The 26,695-nt window shown below is 40.6% G+C and overlaps 2 protein-coding genes across 5 annotated transcripts; one reads left to right on the plus strand and one right to left on the minus strand.

Moving 5' to 3' along the window:
* Window positions 1–1,044: 1,044 nt before the first annotated feature.
* Window positions 1,045–1,998, plus strand: LOC115018282 (dispanin subfamily A member 2b-like). Its single transcript, XM_029447214.1, has 2 exons — window positions 1,045–1,243; window positions 1,547–1,998. The coding sequence occupies exons 1-2, from the start codon at window positions 1,130–1,132 to the stop codon at window positions 1,685–1,687; spliced, it is 255 nt and encodes an 84-aa protein (XP_029303074.1). The 5' UTR covers window positions 1,045–1,129; the 3' UTR covers window positions 1,688–1,998.
* Window positions 1,999–8,561: 6,563 nt separating this feature from the next.
* On the minus strand, window positions 8,562–13,306 carry LOC115018281 (uncharacterized). Of its 4 annotated transcripts, none has more exons than XM_029447210.1 (11): window positions 13,250–13,306; window positions 12,969–13,123; window positions 12,566–12,706; window positions 12,037–12,178; window positions 11,681–11,832; window positions 11,290–11,415; window positions 10,877–11,066; window positions 10,000–10,068; window positions 9,287–9,415; window positions 8,755–8,818; window positions 8,562–8,655 (listed from the first exon to the last, which is right to left on the minus strand). In XM_029447210.1, the coding sequence occupies exons 1-10, from the start codon at window positions 13,269–13,271 to the stop codon at window positions 8,778–8,780; spliced, it is 1,167 nt and encodes a 388-aa protein (XP_029303070.1). In that variant the 5' UTR covers window positions 13,272–13,306; the 3' UTR covers window positions 8,562–8,655; window positions 8,755–8,777. The 4 variants fall into 4 exon arrangements, with proteins under 4 accessions (XP_029303070.1, XP_029303072.1, XP_029303071.1 ...); XM_029447211.1 differs by having other exon boundaries at window positions 8,574–8,652; XM_029447212.1 differs by lacking the exon at window positions 12,566–12,706.
* Between the last annotated feature and the right edge of the window lie 13,389 nt (window positions 13,307–26,695).

Consider the following 26,695-nt stretch of genomic DNA (forward strand, 5'->3'; position numbering starts at 1 on the left):
TATTGAACAGACAGATGGCCTTTCAAATATTCACACAAATCTGACCTTTTCACTGAAGTAAAATTATTGAAAGAAAACCTTTTTTTGACTTTAAATACATATTTTTCTCCAAAACATGTGTGCCACAATTATTGGCACCCCGTCATTTAATATTGTGTGCAGCCTCCTTTTGCCAGGATTACAGCTCTGAGTCTTCTCCTGTAATGCCTGATGAGGTTGGTGAACACATGGCACGGGATCTGAGACCATTCTTCCACACAATCCTTCAGATCCTTCAGATTCCGAGGTTGACGCTTGTGGAGTCTCCTCTTCAGCTCATCCCACAAATGTTCTATAGGATTTAGGTCTGGGGACTGTGATGGCCATGGTAAAACCTTTATTCTGTGGTCAGTAACATTGATGTGTAGATTTGAGGTGTGCTTTGGATCATTGTCCTGCTGGAAGGTCCAACCACGGCCCATTTTAAGCTTCCGGGCAGAGGCTGTTAGGGTTTCATTTAATATCTGCTGGTGTTTGATAGCGTCCATGATACCATGTATCCTAACAAAATTATTGAAGCCACTCAGGCAAAAGACTCCGTAGTTCAGGCTTCTCAGCCATTCTCTCTTGAGCCACATATAAAGCCATTTCTTGAAGCGACTCACATGGGGCTCTTCTCCACTGTCACTTGAGCATGACACAATCAATAACATATAACTGACTGAGTGTAACTATTGAATTTATGCATCACACTTATGCAAGCAGAATGAACTCAGCCACCATGCGTGAAACTGAATGTAAAAGCAGGCACCAAAGTCAATCAGGTAGAGTTCTCTTCAAAGTTGTAAAAAAGTACTATGAGATGTGTCCTGGAGCAGCTTCAGTACTCTCCATATGTTTCGTTACTCCAGGCAGGAAAGCCTGAGTGACATGAGACGCCCTCAAAGCCTCCATTTTCGTTCAATCTCATAGTTTGTTTTTTCCTTTTTCTTCTCGCATTTCACATAGCTGAGTTGAACAACCCCTTAAACCACACCCATAGAGGATAAAAAGAGTGTTAGCTCACAACCCCCACCAGCCATTACATCCAGACTTCGGCCAACAAGAGCAAAACTCCCATCTACTTAAGAAAATACGACACAGAGACACTATGGAAGGAGGCCAGAACCGTGATGTGATTCCAACTTACTTAGGATGGTCCATCTTTAACACCTTATGCTGTTGTCTGCCTCTAGGGATTGCTGCTATTGTTTGCTCCTGCAAGGTAGGTAACGTGTCCTGAACATCAAACTTTTTTTAAACTTCATCTGCTGCTTTCTACTCCTGCAACCTAAGAGATGCCCTAAAATCAAAATCTACTCAGATAATTTTTTGTGTATTGCAACATTGTACATTTCGTAAATAGATGGAATCTATAATCTTACATGAACTAGAATGTTAGGATATCAGTCTGACTGTAGTCTTAGGAATAAATTGATTACCTTTTTAGTGTTTTTTCTCTCGGTGGCATATTTGTTTTAAACACATTTCTTTCTTGCAAATTAATTCTGATACTTGCTTTTTAAAGGCACAAAATGCTAATGCTGTTGGAGAATCAGCTCAAGCTGTGAGTGCTTCAAGGACAGCCAAGACCCTGAATGTCGTCGGACTTGTGTGTGGAATAATTTTGATCATCATATTCATCGCTCTCAAAGCCACTCAGATGTAAAGACAATATCAATGGGGCTTGTTTTTGCCAGCAAATGTGTTGAAATCACAGCAACACCTTTGTGTCTCTGAGCCTCCCCGCCTCCCCACACAGGACCACAAAGTAGAAACAGATGTGTACATGTGTGTGCGTGTGCGCAGGCAGGATGTGTACATTTGTTTTTCTTTGTAATCAACTCAAGCCCCCATAAAAACATACGAGGAATGCCTTTACGATGCACTGCTTGTGGTGGTAAAAGCCCCCAAAAAACATGTCTGATTTGCATAAGGAGAAAACTGTTTTGTTAAAAAGAATAAACTGTGCAACATGAATGTTTTTGTGATCAATGATTCCATGAATAGAAGCCGTGTCAAAAATAATGTTCACTGGTAATAAAAGACGAGTCACTTTTCATTGACAAGACACAAAGCTGTTCACATTACCTAAAATGTATTTATTTGAAAGGAATTACCTCACACATTATGAAAAAACAAATTTTGCTTGACAAATTATATTTTGGCCATTTAAAATTCAACAAAGTCAAAGTCAACAAAGTATTCAAATTTGTTAAATGATTCTATTTTTGTAAGATTATCATAATTTGTTTGACAAAATTATGAAAATTGTGAATTGTAACATTATGATGAAACTGGAAAAAGGTTTAGCCTGGAATGTGGCTGGGAATTACGTTTAAGGTTTGAATTAGGGGTCGTGGTTACTCACTGATATCCAAAACATTGAAAAATACAACAGTGAGTAAGTGCAGAGTTCCTCACACTTTATCATGCAGTGCATTGTCTAGCTGTCATTGCCCCTCTGTTAAACTTATCTGAAGTGATATAATATTAGGAAAAACATAAGCAGCATGGTTCATTTTGACAGTAATTGTTGAGTTTAGTTTATTTCTAAAAATTAATTGTTTTTAAAAAGATTTATATTTTTACATTCCACATTTATATGGAGGCATAAACATCTCTACATATTTTTATCTATTTTTCGTTTCTTTGTGGCGTCTGTGGTACAAACATTATTTTTGCATTATGATTGTAATACTTTAGAAGTAAACTGTGCCTTGTGATTTATTGTCATAATGATCTATGAATAGTTGAAGGGACACTTGTTTTGTTTAAGTTACTATATGCTGCGTAATGTATCAGTATTTTTTGACAATATTTTTACTTGGGAGGAAGACAAGACTTCGGAATGTGTGTCCTGCTCATGTGCAAAGCAAGTTCTTATAGCACAGAGCATACAGTAGCATGTGTATTTGCGTGCAGGAAATTTGTTTGTTTTTTAATGAAAGAAAGAGATGTTGGTTCTGTCTTCCAGGACATATTTGTTTCTGTAAAACATCCTTAGGTCTTGTATTTCTCTCTATATACAAACTGTATCTTCTTAGCCTTCACCTTTGAGGTGCTTATAAATAAAGAAGTGATTCTATGTTGGGTGTTTTTCCTCCTCTTTTAAATAGAAGAAATACCATCACACTTCAGAGCTCTTTTCCCTTAAAAGTCCTTCAAGATGGGAGAGCAGAGACGTTTCTCTGTGCTTCCTCTGACGTTCCTCGACTTCCTGCTCCCATAATCAGAGACAGAAACACAAGATGCAAGATAGCTGTGAACATACAAATAGTGTCCTGCCACTCATGCAGTTACAGACAAACACATTTAAGAACAGGCATCTGAACAGTCTTAAAAAATAAGTTACTTTTTGACCAAATGATTATAGTTAGAGGAAATGTTCTGTTCTTACATCTTCGGACAGCAAACCTCTGCTTGGTTTGCGAAATCGGTCAAGCAGGGAGGCAGCATGAGAGTCTGAAAGTGTCCCCTTTAAGACCTCTGAAGGCGCCTCTTGGTCGTGAAACAACACACACAAATTGGTTTCCTCTCTAAAGGAGGGTACGCCCAGTCTGGCCTGAAACAGCTCCCCCAGACATGCCTGCAGTATCTGTGATGAACAATAAAAAAAAAGAGCAACATTTCGATTAAAGTCAAGCAGACGGCATTTCAAAGAAAAGCTTTATTTGAAGCTAACATTTAAAATAAAATGTACTCTCACAACTACAAATGTTTCCCAGACCGTTAATGATTCAAGCACATTTTAAGTGTTTGTCTGTACCTGGAAGAAAAGCCTCTGGAAGGCAGGACTGGAGTCAGAGCTCATGTCTTTAATCTTGACATGGGACAGACAGTGGAGCAGCAACAGAGAGAAGCCTCCAACTGACTGTAGCCTTTGGCGACGGATAAAGAGCGTCTCCTGTGCCTCCTGTCAACAGAGCAGTCATTCACAGTAACACATTACAGCTGCACAAAGATATCATTCACTTATTTAAAAAAAAGCATGGTACATTGCATTCCATGTTTGATACAACATGTCTTGGTTGTTATTTGATAGGAAATGAAAGGATTTATTTTACACCAATGTTTTATGAGGAACTGAAATATACAAATGGGGAAATGCGCAAATGGCTGCAAAGAGAGCAAGACGTTCCTGCCATTACAAACATTTCTGACTTATTCCGGATTTCCTGTTTGAACTTGACAAGGATATATTATAGTGTCTCATATTAATGGCCATTCCGTGAAATGGTTGCTCTGAAAGTATCTAAAACAATGAAACCTGCTAAAGAAAAAAAAACTTTATAGTCCTGAGACCATGCAGGAAACCAGAAGGGTTTGGAATTGCTGGTTACAGATTTCAGGCAATTAAAAGCAGGGCTGAACGGGATGTGCTGTAAATACTTTAATCTTTATTAAATTTGTTTTGGCAGCAGCAGATAGACGTAGCTGCTTTGGTGTTGTCACCTGAGATGTTTTGCTTTAACATTCAGGAACTGAGAAAGTTGTATTTACACATAATATTTCCTACTTTTCTGATTTAGTTAAATGTTTGAAAAGTTTCTCATCACTTGTTATTGTGACAGAAAGTCTAATTTCCAATTATCTTGATATTATTCAGTGATGGAAAAAGTATTCAGATGCTTTACTTAAGTGAAAGTAGCAAAACACCATATATATATATATATATATATATATATATATATATATATATATATATATATATATATATATATATTAGGGCTGTCAAGGGATTAAAAAGATGAATCTAATTAATTACATGCTTTGTGATTAATTAATCTAAATTAATCGCATATATCAATATTTGCTGTGAAAAGCATTTCAAAATGTTCAAATGGATTTGGAAGATGAGTGAATCAATGAGTAGCATTATAAACTTAAAGGTCAACATGTCATTTTATTTCAATACTATTTCTCCAATATCTTGCCTGCTACAATTATCTTAAACAACACAAACCATCAGTTTGACATAAAGTGCCATTTCAAATCGGGCATTACATCTTTCATTGCACAATAAACAATATCTGGCGGCTTAAAAGTTGTGTCATTTGACGCCATCTATAAAGCATCTGTTAACCGCCTGTCCTCTACCACCTGCAATACATTTCGCGATTGAGTTGTTAATGTGTCTCAGGGAGATTTACTCATTCTGCGTCTGAACGCCTGATCGAGATGTTTGACGAGACAGGTCGCTCACTTTAGCATCAGCGGCGGTGCTAGCTATCTCCGAGCTAGCTGCTAAGGTTGACGTAAACTGGTCAAGGAGCCCGAGAAATCTTAGTTAATTATTTTGTAGCTTTATTTTTTCTGTGATTATTTAATCGAAATTAGCGCACTAATTTGACAGCCCTAATATATATAATATTTATGTTATATTATATATTATAATATTTTTACTGGTCCATTAACATGTAAGCATCTTTATAAAACAAACAATATTTTAAGTAGGCCTATCTGTCAGATAAATGTAAGAAATACATTGTTTCCTTTTGAATTTTAATAGAGTAGCATACATTTTAAATACTCAAGTGATGTAAGGTTACCCCAAAATAGTACTTAAGTGCTTTAGTAAATGTAATTAGTGGCTTTCCACTACTGACAGTGTTATAGTTGCATATGAGTCTATTACCCACAAAGCAACTTTTACTAAAGCGCTACTTTTCTGATGTTGAATGGCATTATGAAAGGTTATGAACGAGTCATCCCCGTATATGACAAGGAATAAACATATAACGAACACTTAGTCTGGATATATACTGTTTATTACCCACTAATATCACACTATGACCGGCCAAAATCCAAACATCTGCATACCATAGTTTTTTTCAGATGCACAACACCAGAAAAGGAAATCCTAAAGCCACACAATCATAAACTCCTAAATATCAATAACATGCTTTATAGTGGATGTACAGGTTCCCACAAGCAATAAGGATAGCAGAGAACATGATGTTCTCTAAATGGACTTCAGTACGAGTGGGAGTTTGATGATCTCAAATGAGCCAACTATTTCACAAGATTTACAGAGTTGCTTCATACTTGGACAGATTCTTTGTACCAGAATTGTTAAATATCGGTGGACCGTATGCTTATAGCACTTCTTCAGAAAAGCTGCAGCTAAAGGTGTTGAAATACTTCCAGATAGCTCAGATAAGTCTCAACTTGTTTGGGATTTAGGTTATCTTATCTCCAGACCTCAGTATGCGACACTGAACACAGCTCTTACAAAAACAAGTATTATCACCCTTCACACAAACCAAATGGAAGTACAGCCTGGCTTCAAACATTCTGTGGTATTGGAAGTATTTTCGCATCCATCTCTCAGGCATATCGGTGTCACAGTTTTGCACTTTGGTTTCCTGTTTTATTTTGAAGTTTCACTCCCCCTTGTGTCATGTCTTTTTTGACTTCCTGTCCTTGTGTCTTTGTCCCCAGCTGTGTCTCGTTCACCTCATTAGTTTCTGAGCATCCCTGTCTGTCTCAGTGTTCCTTGTGCGATCGTTGTTCCTGTTACGTGTTGGTTAGCTTTTTGTTACCTGCTGTGTGTGTTTCAGTTTCATTTGCTACTTTGTATTTTTGATTCAGCTTTGTTTTATTAATACTCTTAGTCTGTGTTCTGCATTTGGGTCCTCTCCTGTCCTGAACCGTGACAATCGAGGGTTTAATTTAATATGCATTGGTTTTTTTATTGGTCGTTTTTTAGGTGCTTCACTTGTGACTTTATTAGTCATGCCACACAATATTGAGCAATTGTACTGAAAAATACAAATACAATCACAGAAAAAAAGCTCTAAGTTTACCTGATAAAAGAAGGAATTTCTGAAGGCGTTGTTAAAGTAGTTGTTGTTTGGGAGACTAGCTGCTATCTGAAGGGAAATAACTGGAGTCTGTTGAAAAAGAAAACAACAATCTAAGCCTATGTTATTACAATATTCTTACTGAAGCTCTGCCCATGGTAAAAAACGAGAAGAAAAATGACAGAATTAATAAATGTGTGTAACCGGAACTATACTAAGAAAAGACCAGAAAAATAATAAAAGTGAAAGTATGTTAAATATTTATGTTTGAACTATAATACAGAGATAGTTAGGTTTCCTGCCTGAGTACTTCAGGCTGCACACAGGCGCATAAGAAATTAAAATGTTAAAAATAGCTTGGGGCTAGGCAACTCAAAGCCTCAAAATTTAAACAGTAAGAGCAATTCAAAAAATTAATAAGCAACAGGGTTGCAGAATAAGAGTGAAACTGCAGCACCAACCAGTTTTAGATTGTGTATTGTGTGCATCAGAAAGAGTCCATGCTGGTAGACCAGGAACTCTCTGGGGTTAAGGGCCGAAAGGTCCAAAGGGATCAGCTCTCCCTCACATTCCCACTGAGCATCCAGGATGTCTACGAAACTCTTGCCTCTGTCTGGACAAAACACAGAACATCTGGCGAAATTAGCTTTTATTTTTTATTAAACATCTGCCACCTGAGTGATTTATGTAGAAGCAAAGCGTTACTGTCACATTTTTCTACTCACTCGTGTTTACAGCTATGAGTCTTTCAACACGTATCCAGTAAACAGTTACTCAGACACAGCAACACAACATGAAATGTCAAATTTGTTTTTGGAACCTACAGTTTGAAGCACAAATCTCTCACATCGTTATTTTGCAAGGTTTGACTCACTTTCAACAATAATTCCAAAGGTCACACATGTTTTTAAGTACTGACATATACTTGGAAGTAATGCATATGTGTTGCAACTGATTAAACCTAAGAGAGTTATTGTTTTAAAAAAAGTAATCATTTAAAAACAGGACTAAGAGTTTACATCCATGCTAGTGGCTCTGTGAAGCTGCACAGTAGTGCTTTGAGGTCAATGCTAATCTCAGCATGCTTCTGTTTAGCAGGTTCACTATCACATCTGCTTATTAGGTTTCAAGTAAACACAAAGTTCAACTGATGCTTGCTTAGTTTTGCTGCTAGTGTGTAAACAAAAAAAAGAGAGTTTTAGGTTTTTACTACATCATTTAACAGCACCTTAGTGAAACAGATCCGACTAAATTAAACCAAGAGTCCCTGAAGCCAAACATCTCACATTTGCCTAAATACTTCAGAGGTTCAGAACATGCTCATTCATCAAGACTCCTAAGAGCGGTAAAAAAAAACATGCAGGCAGTGCTGGAATCTAAAGAATACTTTAAAAGGTTGTATCTGCCATTTCACACAAGTACACCATTATATAATGGGAGCCCTCATTCAGTATACCCATGAATATAGGAAAATACTTTTGAAGAAATCAAGCCTGTATTAAAGTTTGATTTGTGGAAGAAATATCGCTGAAGTTGTGTGTTATGCTTGATTGTCTATGAATGCCCGATGATTATGCTGTCGTGTGTGTGTGTGTGTGTGTGTGTGTGTGTGTGTGTGTGTGTGTGTGTGTGTGTGTGTGTGTGTGTGTGTATGTGACTTGCTGCATGCATAAATATACAAAAAAATCAACAACCCCAACTGTATCCGACTTACCAGAGAGCTCTCCTCTCAGGATCCCAGCCCCACAGGCCCAGCCCTTCATCTGGAGCTCCATCCCCTTCAACAGCTGGAACAGAGGAGAGAGCTGGAGTAGCTTTGTCCACTCTTCTTCTGGGGAATAAAAACAACATGGATGGATAACGTTAATGTGACACGACCAATGCCACACGTTCTAAATATGTATTATTATACATTATTTTATTATGTTACCTGGAATTTCGGGGACAGAGATACTATGTGCTAGGCTGAGCAGACTCTTTCATCGGCTGGCTCTCTGTTAGAAAATCAGGATTAAAAAGACTTATTATCATTAAGAGAATAATTAGACATTTTGGGAAGGTTAGCATAGCTTAGCACAATGACTGGAAAAGGGGAAACAGCTAGCCTGGCTCTGTCTGACCACAAAATGAACCTACCAGCACCTCTAAAGATCACTTATATCAACCCGATATATCTCCTTCATTTAATCCGTAAAAGGTTAAATGAGCCAGGGCTAGCTGTTCTCCCGTTTTCAGTTTTCATTCATGTATTTAAGGGACAGATATGAGAGTGGCATCACCTTTCTTAAATCATCTTAAATCCCCTCTATGTGTATGAATGGACGTGTGAATATCTGTGTGCCCTTTCCCAAAAGTCTATAAGCTGAATCTAGTACAGACTCACACACAGTGCTGAAACAGAGCACAGCACAGGACAACACAGGGGGAAAGTGTACTGCTGTATAATTTGTGCGTGTACTCACCCTGGGAGTGAATGCCAGAAGAAGCGTTGTGTCGTTGTGAGTTTTGTGTCGGTGCTGAGCTGGCCTGCAGACCAGAGTCCTGGGATTGAGCTAAATTCACGGGCTCCCTCAAAGACTGGGTGGAGATTCCTTCAGAAACACAAACTATGAGAGAACTTGCAATTCACTACAAACCGGAGATCAAGCCAATTCATGGGGGAAAAAAAGAATTAAAGTATCTCCTCAAGCAACAATGAGGCTTTGTTTTGTGAAGTTAGTTTTTCCACGAACCCGAGACACATTATTTTGAGGTATGCACTTTACTTTAGAAGCCTACATCTGGGAGAAGCATAAACTATTTATATTTTCTTATTTACCGGTAGTAATAAATGCCCTCGTGGGTTCTTGTACCTACCAAGATATTTCCTAATCTCAACACAGAATCATTATAATCACCTGATTCTTCACTGTTCTTTTACCTTCTACTCTATCTCTTATATCCAAAGACAATAAAGAAACAGAACAACACTCTGGAGCTTATTGATTTCTTACTTCAGCACACATCCACGAGTTGAATTTTTAATACACAGTGGCTATTTCCCTTCTCCCTTCTCTACCCTTCTGCATTTTGGCAATGAACATACTTCACAATATGTAGTCTGAGTACACACGTTTATATACACACATATACAGACGTGTTATCAAAAGACTTGAGTGGCTTGAGAAGCACGTACCTTTCACCACGGGCACAGAGGCTGTCCAAACTCTAGAGGGTATCTCCAGCCCGTATGCCTGCTTTGAACCTGAAACACGGCAGAAATCATGCGGACAATCAAAACCAACAATGCATTGATCCTACTAACAAGTGTATGTTTAGTCGAAGCCTTATGTACCATGGATAATTATTCTGTGCCAAAGAGCTCCACTGTTTTTCAAAAACTATTACAAAACAAATTAATAAGCCCCACTGGGGGAAATATTCCTTCATTAAAATGCACACGGTTGCTTTTTGTTAAGAGCCAATCCCACATACATTACCCTGCTGCTGGTAATACTAACTAAAGCACCAAATATGTATTAATAAAAGCACAGATTAAATAGTATCATTTGATCCTATTTAATGTGACGTGTGTTCAAATCTACAGTGCCCAGCTTTTTTGGAAAATTAGTAAGCCTTCTTGAAAAATAAAGATGACGGTTTTGTGAAGTGATCACTGGGCTTGGTTTTGGTCTTTTCGTGGGATTTGTTGACCATAGAAAAAATATAGAATAACACCAGCATTATCATTTGACCACAGTGGCAGAATGTGTGGGGAAATGTAGATAATGGCTTTAGATGTAGTAATTTGCAGTCTCACATCCCAGGATGTGGTCCTGGTCCATGGTCCCAGGAGATATGGGCTAAAGTACAGCAATTAAAAAAATTGTCTGACACAGAGAGAACCAGAAAATGAGTAAGGCCAACCAATAATGGCATTATTCAATGCAGGCTTGTGCTTTCTCCGGAACAATATGTACTGGAAAAAGCCTAAATGTTTGCCCCCTACACCATGTATTAGTACCCCTAGTATATAGTATATATAGTACCCCTATCTGGTACAGATTAGGTACCAGAAATGTGCTGATTGCAGGTGTTGGGGGTGAAGCTGTCAGGCTGTTTATCTTCCAGGAGCTGGTTTAGTCTCTCCAGCAGAGGCAAAGCCATCTGTTGAAGTAAACCCCTGACCCCAACAGTTGGCTTGTGTCCACTGCACTGGAACAGACCATATTCCTTGTAGCAAAAATTCCCACATAGTACTGCCTAGAAAAACAGGAAAGGGGAGGAAGCTCAGAATAACACTAATAATTAAGTAATCAGGCACAACTTGCTTTGATTGTTCAACTCAGGTTCAAACTAACTTGATGGCAACAGAGTTAATGATGAAAAAATACAAATAAAATTAGCCACAGACTTCCCTCAACCATATATGTAGGTTTATTTACACTCAGTGTTATTTATGTGGTGTTGCTATGTGTGTTTTGACCTGAGCAGTGTCGGCACGGAGCTGAGAAAGGTGCCTGACAAAGTGCAGAGCATTTAGAGCAACCTCCAACTCTGTCTGTCTGGAACAACACTGCTCCCACAACTCTCTCTGCCTCAGCTCTCTGTCCTGGAGGAAGAATAAACACAGGCTTGAGTGAGAAGAAACATGAAGTCTTATTTACATTTAGATGAAAATGTTACAGAGTACATCTCATAGCACAGGGCTGAAATCAAAGTTCAATTACTAATATTTTGATAGCTCCCTTTAGCATCATGAGTCACATGCATTTGGCACTGGTGGCATGAGAGAGAAGTGAACATCCGATCCAACTGTGTTGCAAACAATTAAGTTACAGGGCCTAAAAATAGACCAGAAAGCCATTTACTCTGACCATTGCATGGAAGGTAGTAGTCCAGTCTCCTCCATGTGTTGTCCATTTTTCTTGGTCTTGTTGTAGCTGCTCCATACACACATCCAGCTTATCAAGGCCCGACACAAGCTCTGAGTGCCAAACACACTGCCGATCCCACTCCTGCTCATCACCTATACACACAGACAGACATACACAAAGGACATGCTGCTAACCCAAATAAAGCATTGAACATTGAAATGATGTAAATTACCAAACAACTGAAGGGTGCGATATGAGACGCTGGACATGAAGCGTCTCTCTTTTGGCAAGCGAAGAATATAACCAGCGGTGCAGGTCATGAGTGTGATTTCCTTCATGCTCGCCAGCCAATTTACCCAATGTGAGGATGTGTGATACATGCGGAGGCAAGATCAGAGCCAAGTGGGAGCTCTGAGCTGCTCTCCTCTGCACCTCGGCCTGCGCTGAATCCTGCAGCTCCACGGCTGCTTCCTTCAGCTGCCGCCCTGACCACTGGACCTGCAACAGAGTAAACATTTCTTGAAATATGAAAAGTGGAAGCACATATTTGCATACTGGCACACAAAAGGACACACTCAATTTAAGCAACAAACGTATGGGAAGCACATGTACACAGTCATACACAGAGATGCGGTGACTTTGCAGTTTGCTCTAACTCTTAGTTGTGCACAGAGCGCCCTAACCACAAATGTGCTTCCTTGCAGTGCACAACAAGACATGAAAAGAATTACCAGAATTACTTTATAATAATGTTTTCCCCAGCATTCATACATCCCAACTAATTTCCAAATGATCAAAAGGAACCACTTTGAATTCATCCTCCTTTACTCAGAGGCCAGGCTATATAAGATATTTACAACCGAAACAGCAATGTCCCCCGCTGACCTGATAAGAGTTTGCTTCTGTAACTCTAAAGAGACACTGGAATAGAGCTGAATCCAGATCAGAGAGAATATCTTCCTCCCTCTGCCTCTGCTGCTGCCAGTAAGTGTTTCGCACACACACCTCTCTCTGCAGCGCCTCTACCTGGCACACAATAGCAGCAACAAAAGGAAGTACATTAAATTCACTAAATTCCAACTGAATTCTATGGGCTGCTAAATGAAATGCTTTAACTTAAACACAATAGTTGAATCACTTTTATTCACAAAATTCCCTCCTGCTGAATTATTTAAGCTGTAAAATAAACATCAGGTAGAGAGTTGCATCGCTCTTTTCACCGTGGTCAAATGAAAGGTTTCTTGTGCTTATTCATTCATAGAAACACCTCGTTCTAGAACTTCCCTACCTGCACACTATCTGTTTGATCCGCCACTGTTAGCCAGTAGGAAGCTGTGACCGGAACCGTTTTTCTGGACACATCCAACCTGGCACCAACTACTGTGGCCAACGTGCCCGTCACTGGGTCAACAGTCTGAGCTCCATAACGGATGGCCACTAAGCCTGTGAAGTGTAACAGCAGAGACACGGAGTACAACTTACTTTATTCTGCATTGTTTAATACAATTTAAATGAAGATTAGATCAAATGTGTAAGGAGACCTGTGCAATTGTTTGTTTTTCACAGTACCTTTTCCATCGGGGTCCTCCATGGTCCCTGCCAACGGTATTATAATCCCAGAGACAATGTCAGTGTGACACCCCAGCACAGGTACACTAAGACCAGATCCCATGGTGTCAGGGTACTCCATCCCCAGCAGGGCTGGCACACACATATCTGAACCTAAGAGAGGCATCTCTCCTGGTTTGAACAGCACAGCAGGTCAGAGGGTTAGAGTGGAGGAAACAAAATAGCAAATGGTCAAATCATTGTTATTACTCGTTACACGTTTTAATGGAAACATTTCTAGCATTATAGAGATGCAGAAGTAGACTTTTCTGACCAGTTTAGAAAAGGCCTACAGTGTTTATAGTCACTTTAATTGACTTGACTTTATTTTTACTTTAGTGCTACTTTAGAGTTTATTTGGCTAAGATCAAACAACCTCCAAACAAAAGTTAATGCAAAAATAAATACAGAAAGAGTAAGGTACATGAAACAGAATTGTGGCTGCACGACAACTCTGGCAAAGCACATTAAACACCATGAGAAGCAAAACTAAGACGCAGATTATCAAGCAGAGCACACATAATCACACAGCCACAGCAGCTAAAATTATACAGGATAAGCCTGCCATGAAAGGCAGATTGGAAACGGCCTCGAGGAGAGCAACAATATTTCAGTAATGACATCATTTGATTATTGATGTTTCAGGATCTCAAAAAATTAAAAAAGGTTATTACCGTGGTGCAATTAGCGTTCACATTTACAGAATTTAATTCCTGTGAGACTTATGTTAAACTATGTTCACTTTTATGACATGAAGCAGCTCTCTCAAACTGCATTGTGGGTAATGTGCTGTAATGTATGTTATTGCTGTGAGCTGAATAGGAATGTGTGTGTAAATTAAAGATTTTAATGTCTTTATCTTATAGCATCCATATTGGAAATTTAGATGGTAATAGTTGTGTTCCCCATATCCTAGAATTTGGATATGGGTTACATATAACTGTGGTGTGTGTGCTATTATAATGTGTTTATGTGGGACAAGCAGCTCACATGCTTAGTTTCGGAGGAGGGTGGTTGCTTGTGACAAATAAAGGTCATGTGAAAAGTGTTTGAGGTCTGAAAATATCATCCTCCTTAAGCTAATGAAACCTTTCACAAGATAAACAATACTGATAAAATATTGTGACATCCGGAAGGGGCAAAAAAGTCTATGTCTAAAAGTATTATATCTGAAATGTTAAATGCTCTTACCTATAAAAGCAGCAAAAACCTTCAGAATACATATATCTATTCTAATATCACGATAAAAGGTGTAAAGAAGGAACAGTTACCTTCGAAGCAAATACAGAATAGCATACAGCTAGCAACTAGCAACAGAAAAAAGAGCATTTCATGTACAGCAACAAATGGAGGATCGGGAGAGCACCAAATCAGCACAGAAATGAAAAAAGCTGACTTTGTGATGTATTGCCCACAGGAGACTACTTAAATCCATAATCCCTCTCACTGGCATTTCCTCACCCAGACTCCCTCCATCCTGCTGGAGACATGCAGCCCAGTCCAGCAGGATACCCAACCTGGTCTGCAGCTGCAGCTGGCAGTGCAGGCTCCTTCCCCAGGCCTGCTGTAGCTCCTTGGCTGCAATGAGAAGATGATCTTGTCGACCGCTCCCTCTTTCGCTGCTCTGATGGCGCTGCAAAGTTTGGTCTGATCCCCACTCCTCAGTTAGTGGCTTCAGGAGATCCAATACTTTGAACATCACTGCCAGAACCTAATTGAGAAACGTTTTACTTTCACTCAATACGTTTTTGGTATCAAATATCTACTGAATTAATCTGTTATCTGTGTAGTGTGTGAATGGACAGCTCCTAAATAGATGGTTTGATTATTTTGTCAACTTCTGTTTTCAAGGTCAAGAATTAACTTGTAAGTCCCTGAAGTGCTCAAAAAACTTGAGACATTTTTTACAAAAGTTCTTCTTTGTAAATGCAGTCAAAAGCATCTCATCTAAACAAGCACCTTGCTGTCTAGAAGGGCCTGGTATCCTCCTCCGTTAGGCAGCAGTTGCCCAGCCCGTATGCTGGCCCCTCCTACTCTCACCATCCGCCCACTCAGAGGTTCGATGAAGGACTCGGCCAGCAGAATTCCACCTACTGGCAGCACGGCTCCTACACACAGACAGAACAGACTCACTGAAGGTAAACCTCAACACAGGCTGTGCTGAAGACTAAGCAGCAGAACTAACCTGTTACTGGATCTAGACTGACCCCAACAGTGAGCACAACATCCCCCGTTCTGGAGTCAAGCATGGGACAGCCAGTCTGTATGGGCTGAGGCAGGCGGGTGAGGGGACAGACATACACCCCTCCCAGAGGGTAGACTAGTCCTGTCTGGGGGTGGATGGTTACAGCCAGAATGGGCACGAGGACCCCTGTATCTGGGTCTGCCATGGGAACTCCCAGCTGCAGTCTCTGGCCCGGTTTGAGGCCTCTGAGCCGAGTGTTGGGCAGAGGCTGGTCTGAGTGGCAGGAAGTCGGGTAAGGAATGAAAGGAAGGAGGGGAGTGTCCCACTTCCTGTTGTCTCCTGAAAGTAAGAATAGCACAGGTTAGTCTGGTAAAAAGAAGAAGTTATTTTTTAATGCATGTAATAAGTTATTTTGTATGTTATGCCGTTTCTTTAATTTACTTAACCACTATCTAATTCATTAATTTCTATTGATTATTGGTTGTTGATTTCTTCCTCTTGTACTTATAATGTTCTGTACACCACAGATTGTTTTGTTTGTTGAAAATCATGAGTCTAGAAAGAAGCTAATGTGCTTTGGTGGAGCTTTTTCTGCCATCAAACTCCATTTTAGCTGCATAATAATGCTTATAGAGATAAGATTCCTTCAATAAGCCTCGAGGGTTTTCTTCCTTTTCTTCTTTTGTTGTTGTATTTCTGCTGCTTTATTTTATTGTGCAAACAAATACAATCTCTAAATAAATCTCTAAATGTCACACCCCGAAAACCCCACAGTCACCCCTCATGTTACCTGTACATGAGTCAGTTGTGAACACTAAAGTAGAGCTTGCAGGATCATAGGCCACATTGCCAGCTATGGGCATAACTCTGCCAGTCTGTGGGTGGAGGAAGAAATCCGGTGGCACTGCCATGGTGTGGCCGCTGCTCAGCAACATATGGCTGTGAGCGTTTGGCCTTATGAGCCCTGTGACTGAATCACAATGAAGTGCTCGACAGACACGCAGGGACCCATCAGGACCTAGAGTGAGGCAGAAGGAGAAACGGCTTAGAGTGATCCCCAAACTGTAAATAATTATGACATGATTTAAGCTGTTTGGAATCAGAGCACAGCCACATGCCGGGTGTACTGCTTTTCATGCTGATTTCTTTTTCTCAAATGAATCGCTGTAGTGTAAAAACCTTAATAAAGTATAAAATCATGTGTCTTTATTATTTCCTCCCATGGGTGGGATAGCTTTGTTTAAAATGTTCCATGTTATGAGCTATAGAATACAAAAGTTAATCTATGAACCTGTTTGGTTGTGAAATAATTCTGGGAAAGTGTAGGTGTATCCGCATGTTTTCAGAATAGAAACATGTGATTTTATTATATATATTTCTTAGGCAATCTTGTTGTTGCAATGCACATTTTTAGCAACAGATGGTGCTCTTTCTCTAAGATTCAAGGACAGAGGGGTTTTTTTTATATTTAAGTGATCTAACTCAGGGGTGTTGGACTCACCAAAGATGTGATCTTTGGTCAGCACAGTTCCAGTGTCAGGGCAGAGCAGCTTGGCCCCTGTACCCTCGCCCAGAAACCCCCAGGCCCCCTGACGCTGGCATTCTGCTGACAGCAGCTCTCCAATCTCCTCCACCAGGGATGTCAGCCTCTGGATCAAACTGAAGACGGCAAACGACAGATTGAAAGTGTAAACGGGATTTACTCCGTTCTGATTGTTGTTTGTGACACTTTGTAAAGGATGAGTGGAAGCTTTACTTTTGATGGTGGTTGTTGTTATAAACCTTGGACAGTAGTCTGGTGCACTCTCTGAGCTGAGCTGTGAGCACACTGTAGACCCTCTGCTGGGCCTGCTGCTCTCGCCTCAGAACCTGGAGAAACCAGCAAAAACAGTCACACCTAATGAAAAATAATAAAGATAATATAAAGATCTACTGATGAAACAATTAGTCCATTAATCAAGTTATTAGCAGTTACTTTTCAAGCAAAAAGGCAAAACTATTTTATATTCCAACTTAAAAATATGAGGTTTTGCTGCTTTTCTTTGTGGGTTTTGTTCTGTTGCTTGAACAAAACAATCCATTTGATGCCATCGCCCTGAGCATTTTTCAACCATTTCGTATTCTGCAGGCCTTTAATCGATTAATACCAAAACGAATCTGCAGCTTAGTTGACAATGTATAAAAATAACCATTAGTTGCAACAACAAAACAATATGTATCTTTAAAATCTGTCTTGAACACATACATACACTTCTCTCTCTCTCTTTCCTTTTAATTAGAATAGATTTATTCAAATGTTCCTCATTTTTATAACGGTATTATGGGAGATGCACAGATGGGAACGTCATGTAATGTAAACCTGCAGCTGACTGTCGAGCAGAGTCCTCAGCTGTGAGGCCAGAGTCTTCCTTCGCACCACCTCCCTCTCAACCTCCCTCCTCATCCTCTCATAACCTTCCCCCATCCTCTCCTCGGTGATGAAGCGTGGGTGGAGTAGCTGCAGTTTCCCCAGCACTCCCTGATATAGCTCCTTCACCTGCATACACACAGACACTAACATGAAACCAAAATGAATGCCACACAAACAGTGTCTTCCTAAGTCGTAGTAATCAGATCACACAGCTGACCGCACCCCACTAGCACACATATAACACTGGTAAGACGTGCACATGTATGGGATAACACAGGGTGTGTACCTTCTCCTCATACATCTTTATCACCTCAGCTGTCCTGAGGGCTGTAACAACAACCTCTGCAGCAACAATTTGGTGGTACAAACAGGAAGGACGCAGGAGAGAGACAAGTGCAACAAAAAACTGACACCCAATCTCTTTCTATACAGTTTAACTTCAACTGAAGCTACAATATGAGATAGGTTAAATGAGAAGATCTATAGCACTATCATATGTACGAGCCGCGACAGAAACACTGGTGTTGTTTTCACAGCTGCTGGTGGTCGCTTCATATTTAGCGTACAAACATAAGAGTGGTCCCTAAAACGTCAAATGTCCAACTATTCCTTATAAATAAGCAAAAATATTTGACATACAGCAGAAATGGTGCTAAATGATCAAATATCTTACAGTATTTAAGAAAAAGAAATAAATAAAAGAAAAAGAAAATCAGGAATCTGAATTTCAGTATTGTGATTTGTGTGGGATGTTTTCCCACCATTGGTACAGACTATTTATAATACAGTCATTTGGGGATGTGTAGGATATTTATCATTTTGTATGGGACTAATTCTAAAAGGGGAATATATGTTGGTGTCCCAAGAAAAGGGAAGAAACCTCATAGAAAATAAATACATGTATCAGGGTGTGTGTGACGGAAAAGAGGGAGTATAATTATGTCGATCCTTTCACATGCTGTACAGTTATTAAAAGCTACAGGCCTCGGCCGTGAGCTGTCCCAGCCGTGTGGTGACAGACAGACTCTGTTTGAGCAGGAGGCTGTAGAAGGTGTTGCTGCTGAATGCCTCCAGATCCACCTGGTGCTCATAGTCCCAGAACTCCTCCAAAGATTCTGACAGTGGTCAAGAGAGTGAAACAAAAAGAGAGACAGAGAGAGAATATAAAAAACACATCTCACAAGCTTTGATAAATAATTTCAGTCTTTACAGTACAACCTTAACAGCATCCACTTGTTTCTCCCCAGGCCATTTCAGAAGGCCAAAGCATTTTTATAAAGAACGGGTATAAGGGAGGAAATGTTATATGTTCTTGTTTTAATAATAGCCTACGCCTTCTTTTGACGCTATTGAACAGTCAAATGATAAATAGCTCTATGTAGCAAAGTTATATACTTTAATGCAACAATATTGTCATCTGAGGAAATGCCTGTGAAATTGGTTTGTACTGTTTGTCACGTGATATCAGGAGTGTGATAATAGCGTTTACAGCAGTAATTGGTTGGGTGGGACCAACACTAAGGGGTCACTGTCAGCGTTACATGAGAGGCTACAAGGGTCTTCAAAGGCCAACACAATATCAGTGTGTTAATGTGTATAAGTACAGTAAGTATGTGTGTGTGTGTGTGTGTGTGCGTGTGCGCGTGCGTGTGCGCGTGCGCGTGTGCGTGTGCGTGTGTGTGCGTGCGCGCGTGTGTGTGTGCAATATTGCACCTGGCTGAATGGAGTCTTGTATCATTCTAGCTTGCTGGTTTCGGTGAATCTTCCTAAGTGTGATCACTCTTGAACCTTTTGATGAGTAGTCGTCCATGTGGTAGGCCAACTGCAACAAACGATACCGCGCTCTGATTGGTTCCTTCTCAGGCCACCCATATTCACGGAACAGGATCTATGGGATAGATGGATGAATGTGAATAAGTGATACTATGAACATGTGATAGTGTGTGTTTGTACACTAACCAGCAGCGTAACACATAAACAAAGGATGACCACAGCTCCAAAAAGTAGTCCTCCGGTCACCAGCCAATCTGGCCTTAGTAACAGGTTGCGTCTCCTACTGATTCCAAGCCTGGTCACATGGCGAGGGATGGTGGGGAAGAAGGGGCCAGGCTCATAACACTGACCACCTGCTGGCATCACCCGCACATACTGAGGAAGAAGAGTTAGAGAGAAGAGAGTGAGGGAATATTTGACATTCATGTATTCATGTTTGCTTCCATAAATCTAAATCTAGGAATTTGTCAGCTTGTGTTTTTAATATGTATATTTCTATTAGTGGATGCACTTAAGTAAGAGTACAAAGCTTAGTTTATGTCTTGCAAGTTGACATGTTAAGGCCCAAGAACAGACCGAGATGTTTGAACTTAAAGATGCTCTGTGACATGTTTGACCACTAGGTGTGCTGTAGAGCAATATTTTGATCAGCAGGTCCGTCTTTTATTTGTACTTGTACTCTACCAGCAAATGCATGCAGACACCCTTGCACACCATGGCTAAAGTGATGACTTGATACACATTTCTGTCATTTTTACTATCTCAATCTCTCACAGAAAAAGTTCTTACGTCATTGTCAGGCATGTGCATAACAAGCAGCCAGAAAATGCAGTTAGGAATACACATTGCAATTTGGCAAGGAATATTGGAATAAACTACATGTACACAGGGTACGCTTATATTATTTTAAATGTATTTACCATGTGTTTGTGCTGATTGCTGCTCAGTGTAAAAACATAAACTCCAGGCTGGCTGAAGACCACCGCAAAGAAACTGGGAGGAGTCCAAGACAGAGTCAGCTCTTCTTTCAGCTTTCTGACTGGCCCCCAGTCGAAATCACTGTTTGTGTTGTACAAGTTGTCTCTGAAAGGCATTAAGAAGGTAAATCAAAGCACGGATTCATAGCAGTAAAGATAGAAATGAAGAGAATTGTACACCTAGCATCTGACTTACAGATCATACTGAGGATAGTAACGTGTGTCAACAGTGAACAGTATAACGTCGCCCAAATGGAGACACGTTGTGGGGTTCAGAACTCCAGTTACACTTGTTTCTCTCGTTTCTTCTTTGACATCACTCTTGTTTTCCTTCCTGGTGCCTCCACGTCTGATATTTTCAACTTCGATGACCTCCCACAGATTCTCAGAATCTCTCTCTAAAAAAAAAGAAAACAGCACAGGACCTTCATAATGGGTTATTCATTATTTGTATTCAAAAAATATTGTTTTGCTATGACAAACCAGCGGAGCTCTCAGTGTCCCGCTCAGGGGTGACAGGAAACAGATGCTGAAGTTCCTTTGGGAAGCCGCTGAGGTGGCCGAGGAAACCTGTCTCTGCAATCAGACAACAAGGGAGAGAAAGATGTGGGAGACAAATGGAGAGAGAGAGCGAGACAGAAAGCCACTTTGTGTCTCTCTACCTGTCGTTTGAACTATGTAGACAGCATGTGAGGAGCTGAGATGGCTCTCGCACAGAGGAGTCCCCTGGGAGTTGAACTGTTTAAAAACCATCTCCAGTACACTGCCTGAAACGTCTGTCACCTGCACATACAAACACAATAACAGTGTTTGCAATTAATAGGTCTATGCAACACAAGAGACGCTTGTCCTACGTTTTCACTGCTGGTGCGATAAAGACGAAATTGTGTGAAGGTTTTGAATGCATTGCCTGACCAGGCATGTAACTCAAACTAAGGTTTATGTTTATTCAATGGAAATACTGCATGGAGATCGAGTAGAACACTATTCAGAAACAGTCTGTTTTAATTATATTGGCCAAAAATACTAGAAAGCATGCTTTCTCTCTGTATTTCTTTTCATTTTGTGCATGGATATGTTGCTGTGTGTGTGAGTGTACTATATATAGACCTGCAGCTGCCTTTGTTCACCTGACTGCCATAGCTCCACACCAGCTCCATTTCTCCATTGGACTGGCAGTGGAGCTCCAGCTCAGTAGCAGGCCTTCTCCTACAAAGGCCTCCACACGCAGCTCTTCCAGGAGGCTGTCTGCAAACACACAGACCCAGCTCTCCATCATAACCCTGGTAGTCCTCTGCAGATTGACACACCTGCAGGAGAGCAATGCAAAACTAGGATTAGGCTTTATTAGTCAAATGTGGTCCTTTTTTAAACCATGCAAATTCTGCTTATTTTTTCTTTGCTCGGAACAGCTTTTGTCTGAGTGTTGTTTTATTTATTTATCACATAAAAAGTGGTAGCATTCTCCATTTATGCTCAGTTTGAGTGTGTAACTAGGTGGAAGGTCATTTGTTCCAAATACTGCTATGGAGGGCAGTGACAAAAATAAACACTGCACAAGGAGAACAGTGAAGGCCTTGGAAAGCAACAGTGACATGACGCAGTTTGTGGTTAAATATTAAGTGGGACAAATGCTAGTCTCTACTAGATAAAGTATTTTCAGGTTCATGTAGGAAAGGGCAAAGACACCTAGGTTGTACTCATTAGCCTTATCTGTGATTGTTGAGTATATTTTGTCAGTTAGTTCTTTAAACAGATCAGTCCCCAGTCTATCAAAACCCTCATGCATCGTTCAAGCAGATCTTCAGATTAGTATCCTGTGTCGTTTTGTGAAACACATGGCAATTACCTTTGCTCTACTTTAGTATGCATCTCTGTGTGTGATATGATTACTAACACTGTCTAACCTGCTGCCTGCAGTGAAGGGACCACTGATATCTGTCCAGACAGACTCCATACTGTGAACGGGTTTTTCCATCTCTGCAAACATCGTACAGTTTGTGTACACACGCATCTCCGTTGTTGGCAGGTTGGTAGCCAATGGTGCAGTGGCATAGCCCATCACTGGTCTGCAGAAAAGACAGCAGGGTCCAAATATTGTGTTGTATAATACTGCAGGCCGATCACAGTGTGGTCACTTTGTTACCTAATATAATACCTAATCACTGACAAAGCCTATCTATGTATGTATGTATGTATGTATGTATGTATGTATGTATGTATGTATGTATGTATGTATGTATGTATGTATGTATGTATGTATGTATGTATGTATGTATGTATGTATGTATCTATCTATCTATCTATCTATCTATCTATCTATCTATCTATCTATATATCTATATATCTATATATCTATCTATCTATATATCCATGTCTTCCTTCCTTTCTTCCTTCCCTCTCCTTCCCTCCTTCCTCCTTTCCTTCCTTTCTTCCTCCCCTCCATCCTTCATTGATCCCTTCACCTCCTTTCCTTCCTAGTTTCCTTTATTGATCCCCTCAGCTTTTCCATACTTTCCTCCTCCATTCATTGACTCCTTCATGTACTTTTCTTCCTTCCTTCCTTCATTCCTTCATTCATTCATTCATTCATTCTCTCAAGTGTATTCCTTCCTTCCTTCCTTTATTCCACCATTCATTCATTTATTCATTCATTCATTCAACATTAGTTCTCGCACAAACACCCAGGCAACATTCAGAGAAAATAAATCTCATTCTCCTTATTATGAGCTGATGAGTGGAGGGCTCAACACCTGTACAAGCTGCAACAGAATAGGAAACAAGACCCTACAGCTGGGAAACTTGATCTAGAGCTCTTTCAGCTTGAAGCTACAGATTGTTCAGTCTAACGTTTCTTCTGTAGAAAGCTACTCTCATGTCAAAGTGCAAAATGTTTTTTATAGAATAAAGCAGGAGCTTACATGATAGATAATAAAGTGAGTGACTAGTGGCGGTTTTATGAAAAACGGTCACATAAACACACCAGAGGGAACACACATATCGGGGGGAACGACTGATTGATTCTACTATTGAAACACACTTTGTCACCTGGAAAATCTGTCCCTCTCCCAGACAGAGGCAAGTGTCCTGACCAGACAGAGGCTGCTGAGCCACAGGGCCACAGGGCAGGGAGACAGACAGACCTGTTCTAGGACAGAAGTGGTGAGGAGGACACTTCAGACAGCTTTCTTTGGACACAGCACCAGAAGGTGGCCCATAGGTTCCCTTTGGACAGGGGACTGGAGAGAAACTCCCCAAAGGGCAGTAAAAACCTGTTACAAATAAATAGATAAATACAAAGAAGTACGCAGGTCAACAACAAAGTCAGTGCTGTCAGAACATGATGTAAGTGTCTAAGCCAGGGGTGTCCAAACGTTTTTCACTGAGGGCCACATACAGAAAAATATACGAAGGGCTGGGCCACTCATACTTTTGAGGTATATTGCCTAAAAAAAAAGAATCAAGGAGGGGGGGGGGGGGGGGGGGGGGATAAGGGGAAATGGGGATGGATATATCTCAAGCTTGTTAAACAAATAAGTTATTGAGCTTGTTAACATTTTCTAACGTTAGAAACTTTATTTGACTGAATATATTGAAAAATTGAGCTTATTAACATGAATACTTTGTAATATATTTTTTAACTCGCCTATGATGGGAACAGCGTTGCACTCAGTGGGAGCAGTGATGCTGTGGACTGAGGGATGCTGCAGGTCAGGATTAAGTTTGGTGGTTGAGATATGAAGGACATCACAGAGATGCTGTCGGTCATTTGTTTGCTCACATATGTGAGTGGGGAAGTGCGCTACATTGACGTTGCGTAGTTGTGTCTCAAAGAGACGGAGCTTCACACAGAATGCTTTCATGTGCGCAGTCGGCTCTTGTTCAGTGTTGAGATGACCTGTAAGATAAACTAAAAATGCCAGGTCTGCCAAACATGGAAGCTCACTCAGCTCATGAAGAGGTCGGTCCTTCTCTTTCAAAAACAGATCGATTTCTGATCTCAGGGAATAAAAGCGACTCAGCCAGCGCACATCAGAATGGTGGAGTGTGTCCCCGTATAGATAGTGTGCAAACACGTGACAAAACTGTGTGACGTATGCGTGCGACGCCATGTTGGATGATATACAAATCAACAATGGCGTCTAAAGCGAACAACAACAGCAATACAACTCCGACTTCTTCAAAGTATTGTGACTCTCTGGAGTCCTCTGCAAAGGCAAGATTCAGAGGAAAAAGTCCAAATTTGCGGCCGTGACCTGTACACGCTAAAGCCGTCGGATTATATTGAGGATTTAGATTCATTACCGCCGATTGAATATCCGGATATTGTGAACTACCTTGTGCTACAAACGTCGTGGGCAACCAACAGCACAAATGAAGGCATACAAGAGCTTAGATGCTTATAATGTCTTTGTTTCTGGCTGGGTTGGTAGTCTTCTTACCAAACCACTGAAAGATGACAGGGTGCTCGTCCATGCCCGTGTAAATCACTCTCAAAGAGTTCGAGATACACCGCTCAAGCCGTGGTTTGTGAGTGAGAAGAGCGGCAATGTTATCCTCGCACACTGTGATTGTATGGCTGGATTAAGCGAAGCATGTTCTCACATTGGTGCTTTGCTTTTCGCAACTGAAGTAGTCTCAAGAATAAGCAAAACAAAAACATGCACAGAAGAAAAGAGCAAATGGCTGCCATCACATGTAAAGAAAGTGCCTTATTTACCAGTCAGCGATATGGAGAAGTAAGGTCTTACAGTGTTCGGGTATATCATAGGCACAAATGTTTAACGTAAACATTGAAAACATAGCTTTAGCACTGAGCTCTTAGCAGATATAAAGTGGACGCCACACACACGGGTGAATTGTGCTTTTTCTTCTGTTAAGTCCTCACGAGTTATGTTGCTAAACCACAGTTTACGGCGTTCGGTAGACAGTAATTCATCCCTCTTTTGTGGATCGTTGTTTTTGATGATTGTAGGAAATCTAAAGAACCGTTTCTCTGGGTCACGAGTAGCGTTATTACCACAATTATACACTGCGCACACCATTGGCATTTTCTTTCAATCTTAGACGTTTAAATACAAAGAAAAATACGAAGCGTTGCAGCAACTCCCACGTGAACGGGCGCCGTCTTGGTTGTGTATATCATCCAACATGGCTGATTTACGGGTTGGGACGTAAGTGTGACGTCACATGCACACGATCTATACAGCATCGATATCAGATAGGAAAACTTGACATTCTCTGTGGTAAAGTTCTCGTGCTCGAATTATGTTGTGCCCTTTAGACTCCTAAAACCAAGCAGCTCCTCCGTAACGCAAAGGTTTTCGTCGACTCCTCGCAAAAAATATGAACAGCTGTGCGGTGTCTGTCGCATCTGTGCTCTCATCATATGCAATCCAGTAAAAATCTAAAGCACAAGCTTTATCTGACACTTGATGTTTTAAGTTAGCTGACAAGTCAAAACTGTGTTTCTGTGTTTGAACAAAGACATACAAAACATTCAAGCGCAAGTTTCTATCTGGGCCATATTCCATTATACTTTTAGAATTTGCTGCGGGCCAATTAAAAATGGACCGAGGGCCGCAGTTGACCCGCGGGCCGTAGTTTGGACACCCCTGGTCTAAGCACATGCAGAAAAATGAATTAATGTAATGTTTGTCTGATGGTATGGTTATTTCTTTGTCATTGACAGCCTACCTGGCTGGCAGGGTGGCTTCTCCTGGGCCTGTTGGCTCAAGTTGTTCCCATGAACCAGAATAAGGAGCACAGCACTCCACCACACACACCTGAAACTCTTGCATCTGCATGTCTTTGGCATGGTTAATATGTCCACCTGCAGAAGTAGAGGTCCGGTGCAAGATTAACCCAGCTCTTTTCCAGACTCAGGGAGACATTTTGAATTCTTCATCCAGGATCTGTAAAAAGTCTCTTGTTTGCCTGCCTTGTTTTGGTCATAGCCAAGAAAGTAGTAATGCAGATGCTGTAGCGAACTCACTCCCTTGATAAACCTCTACTGCCTGCTGTAGTTCTGCACACATGACCTGATCTGTCTGTTGGTAGAC

Source organism: Cottoperca gobio, chromosome 13, assembly GCF_900634415.1.
Source record: "Cottoperca gobio chromosome 13, fCotGob3.1, whole genome shotgun sequence".
NCBI classification, from domain to species: Eukaryota; Metazoa; Chordata; class Actinopteri; order Perciformes; family Bovichtidae; genus Cottoperca; species Cottoperca gobio.